This window comes from Impatiens glandulifera, chromosome 1, assembly GCF_907164915.1.
Source record: "Impatiens glandulifera chromosome 1, dImpGla2.1, whole genome shotgun sequence".
In the NCBI taxonomy this organism is placed as follows: Eukaryota; Viridiplantae; Streptophyta; class Magnoliopsida; order Ericales; family Balsaminaceae; genus Impatiens; species Impatiens glandulifera.
The window spans coordinates 158591013-158595873 of NC_061862.1; the positions used below are offsets into that span (position 1 = coordinate 158591013).

General features: G+C 35.8%; 1 protein-coding gene across 1 annotated transcript; it reads right to left on the minus strand.

Annotated features, from left to right (window-relative positions):
- Positions 1-665: 665 nt before the first annotated feature.
- LOC124913007 (bidirectional sugar transporter SWEET11-like) lies at positions 666-4634 on the minus strand. The gene is made up of 7 exons (XM_047453636.1): positions 4536-4634; positions 4395-4466; positions 2935-3030; positions 2795-2866; positions 1239-1310; positions 992-1057; positions 666-821 (listed from the first exon to the last, which is right to left on the minus strand). Exons 1-7 carry the CDS (start codon positions 4632-4634, stop codon positions 666-668), a joined length of 633 nt encoding a protein of 210 aa, XP_047309592.1.
- Positions 4635-4861: the final 227 nt, after the last annotated feature.

A 4861-nucleotide genomic window follows, 5' to 3' on the forward strand; every position in this document is an offset into this window, starting at 1 on the left:
GAAGAGGAAGAGGAGGAGGAGGAGGAGGAGGAGGAGGAGGAGGAGGAGGAGGAGGAGGAGGAGGAAGAGGAAGAGGAAGAGGAAGAGGAAGAGGAAGAGGAAGAGGAAGAGGAAGAGGAAGAGGAAGAGGAAGAGGAAGAGGAAGAGGAAGAGGAAGAGGAAGAGGAGGAGGAGGAGGAAGAGGAAGAGGAAGAGGAGGAGGAGGAAGAGGAGTAAGAGGAGGAGGAAGAGGAGTAAGAGGATGAGAGGAGGAAGAAGAGGAGGAAGAGGAAGAGGAAGAGGAAGAGGAAGAGGAAGAGGAAGAGGAAGAGGAAGAAGAAGAGGAGGAAGAAGAATATAAATCCTAAACATCTAGGTACATACGTTACAACAGTTGTTCCAGTGCAGAAAACTTCATCAGCATTAAAACAACTCTTCTACACATAACAATGTTCCTCAATCTACATTTTGTTGACATATTGGTAAAGGGGGGAAATTAGAGAGAATGAAAACGCACCATAACTATACATGTTAGGTATTACAGACAAACTCAACCAAACTCAAAATGATGCAGTGGAATAATATCATAATATAACATCATTTCAGATAATTCTTAACAACTACAATGATCAGTTCAGATAATTCTTAACAACTACAATGATCAGTTCAGAAAATAAAACAGGAAATTATACTATCTCTTCAATATTATCCCCTACAACCACGGGTAAATTAACCGATCCAACTCCTCTAGTAGCAACAACATTTTTGGACGAGGCAGGCCTATATATCCAATAAACTATCATCTGAATAACCCCAAATGATACCTCCAAAATATTTGGGAACTAAAAGTAAAAAAATCGATCAAAGAAATCATGAGTTAGTCATTTTTTATATACATATATATATATATATTTGTCTCTATTAATTAAGCTACTTACCGAGATGATAACATTCTTCACAAATATTCCATAAAAAAACCAAACGACATTCTTCATAAATAGTCCATACTTACCGAGGTGAGTGTAAGAGTCAAGGTGAGGGGCATAAAATCCACGCTGCCCGTCTGTATCACCTGTTTCTGTAAATTAAATACAATAATAAAGATTGTTGAGATTTAAAGTTATAACATATATTAAAAAAAGAACATATGAATGATAATCATATATTATCAGGATAAGAAGGGGTGATGCAAAAAGGCAAACGGAAAAGCCTAAGCATATCCACCCAACAACTCTCAGTTGAAAGAAGTGTTCTTTTACCAGAACTTGTGTTAGCATAACAATAACTCCAAATCCTCCCAAAGTCCCTATAACACATCCCACAGAGGTGGCCTGCACAGAAAGTATTCAACAAACATTTTATAAACAATTTTTATGAAACGTCATTAATTTAAATAATACCTTTATGGGTGCATAAAATATGTAGATGCCGATGTAGATCGACTCCACCAAACATCCAAATGCGTTAATCGTAATCAAAAGTATTACGTCGTCGGCCATTAGCCATGCATAATAGAATAAAAGCATTTCACTAATCAGTCCTACGACGTAAGGGACCACTTGGAACACTTGCGTAGACTTTCTATTTCTAATAGTAAGAAAAGTGTGGTTGAAAACAATTTCAATACACATTCAACATAAAAGACATATTATTATTATTATATCAAACAAACATTTGATATTTAAAAAAAAGGAGAAAAAGAAGAAGGGGAAGGAGGAGGAGAAGGAAAAAGAAGGAGAAGAAGGAGAAGAAGGAGAAGAAGGAGAGGAAGAAGAGAAGAAAAAAGAAGGAGAAGGAGAAGGAGAAGGAGAAGGAGAAGGAGAAGAAGGAGAAGAATGAGAAGAATGAGAGGAAGAAGAAGGAGAGGAGGAAGAAGAAGAAGGAGAGGAAGGAGAAGGAGGAGGAGGAGGAGGAATAGGAAGAGGAGGAGGAAGAAGAGGAGGAAGAAGAAGAGCGGGCTACGGCTGGAGGCGACAAATGGATCCAGATGCGATTTCGAAGGCGTTGGTTGAGCACTACTATTCCACATTCGATACGAATCGATCTAGTTTCGCAAACCTCTATGATCAGGATTGGTCTATGTTAACCTTTGAAGGTCAGAAGATTTAGGATTAATTTTACTAATGAACTGTATATCCATTTATCTTTATACATTTATTTGCTTTTTACTTAATATTTGCATTTCTTCTGATGCTTTTGTACTGATGATGGATGAAGAAGAATATAAATCAATTGATTTTATTAATGAACTATAGATCCATTCATCTTTATACATTTATCTGATTTATACTTAATATTTGCATTTCTTCTGATGACTTTGTGTTGATAATGGATGAAGAAGAAAAGAAATCAATTGATTTTACTAATGAACTGTAGATCCATTCATCTTTATACATTTATCTACTTTATACATAATATTTGAATTTCTTTTGATGTTTTTGTGTTAATGATGGATGAAGAAGAAGAAGAGGAAGAGGAAGAGGAAGAGGAAGAGGAAGAGGAAGAGGAAGAGGAGGAGGAAGAGGAGGAGGAAGAGGAGGAGGAAGAGGAAGAGGAAGAGGAAGAGGAGGAGGAAGAGGAGGAGGAAGAGGAAGAGGAGGAGGAGGAGGAGGAGGAAGAGGAAGAGGAAGAGGAAGAGGAAGAGGAAGAGGAAGAGGAAGAGGAAGAGGAAGAGGAAGAGGAAGAGGAAGAGGAAGTGGAAGAGGAGGAGGAGGAAGAGGAAGAGGAAGAGGAAGAGGAAGAGGAAGAGGAAGAGGAAGAGGAAGAGGAAGATGAAGAGGAAGAGGAAGAAGAGGAGAAAGAAGTGTTCTTTTACCAGAACTTGTGTTAGTATAACAGTAACTCCAAATCCTCCCAAAGTCCCTATAATACATCCCACGGAGGTGGCCTGCACAGAAAGTATTCAACAAACATTTTATAAAAAAATTTATGAAACGTCATTAACTAAAATAATACCTTTCTGGGTGCATAAAATATGTAGAAGCCGATGTAGATCGACTCCACCAAACATCCAAATGCGTTAATCGTAATCAAAAGTATTACGTTGTCGGCCTTTAGCCATGCATAATAGAATAGAAGTATTTTACTAATCAGTCCTACGACGTAAGGGACCACTTGGAACCCTTGCGTAGACTTTCTATTTCTAATAGTAAGAAAAGTGTGGTTGAAAACAATTTCAATACACATTCAACATAAAAGACATATTATTATTATTATTATATCAAACAAACTTTTGATATTTAAAAAAAAAAAGAAAAAGAAGAAGAAGAAGGAGAAGGAGAAGGAGAATGAAAAAAGAAAAAGAAAAAGGAGAAGAAGGAGAGTAAGAAGGAAGAGAAGAAGAAAGGAGGAGAAGAAAGAGAAGGAGAAGATGGAAAAGAAGGAGAGGAAGAAGAAGAAGAAGAAGAGGAGGAGGACGAGGAGGAAGAGGAAGAAGAAAAAGAGGAGAATGAGGAGGAGAAGGAAGAGGAGGAAGAGGAAAAGGAGGAAGAGAAGAGGAGAAATAAGAATATAAATCCTAAACTTCTACATACATACGTTACAATAGTTGTTCTAGTGCAGAAAACTTCAACAGCATTAAAACAACTCTTCTACATATATACCAGTGTTCCTCAATCTACATTTTGTTGACATATTGGTAAAGGGGAAAAATAGAGAGAATGAAAACGCACCATAAATATACATGTTAGGTATTACACCCAAACTCAACCAAACTCAAAATGATGCAGTGGAATAATATCATAATATAACATCAGTTCAGATAATTCTTAACAACTACAATGATCAGTTCAGATAATTCTTAACAACTACAATGATCAGTTTAGAAAATAAAACAGGAAATTATACTATCTCTTCAATATTATCCCCTACAACCACGGGTAAATTAACCGATCCAACTCCTCTAGTAGCAACAACATTTTTGGACGAAGCAGGACAATATATCCAATAAACTATCATCTGAATAATCCCAAATCATACCTCCAAAATATTTGGGAACTAAAAGTAAAAAAATCGAACAAAGAAATCATGAGTTAGTCATTTTTTATATACATATATATATATATATTTGTCTATGTTAATTAAGCTACTTACCGAGATGATAACATTCTTCATAAATATTCCATAAAAAAACCAAACGACATTCTTCATAAATAGTCCATACTTACCGAGGTGAGTGTAAGAGTCAAGGTGAGGGACATAAAATCCACGCTGCCCCGTCTGTATCACCTGTTTCTGTAAATTAAATATAATAATAAAGATTGTTGAGATTTAAAATTATAACATATATTAAAAAAAAGAACATATGAATGATAATCATATATTATCAGGATAAGAAGGGGTGATGTAAAAAGGGAAACAGAAAAACCTAACCATATCCACCCAACAACTCTCAGTTGAAAGAAGTGTTTTTTTACCAGAACTTGTGTTAGCATAACAATAACTCCAAATCCTCCTAGAGTCCCTATAACACATCCCACAGTGGTGGCCTGCACAGAAAGTATTCAACAAACATTTTATAACTAGTTTTTATGAAATGTCATTAACTTAAATAATACCTTTCTAGGTGCATAAAATATGTAGATGCTGATGTAGATCGACTCCACCAAACATCCAAATGCGTTAATCGTAATCAAAAGTATTACGTCGTCGGCCATTAGCCATGCGTAATAGAATAAAAGCATTTCACTAATCAGTCCTACGACGTAAGGGACCACTTGGAACCCTTGCGTAGACTCTCTATTTCTAATACTAAGAAAAGTGTTGTTGAAAACAATTTCAATACACATTCAACATGAAAGACAAATTATTATTATTATTATTATATCAAACAAACTTTTGATATTTAAAAAAAAAAATGAAGAATGGAAAGGAGGAGGAGAAG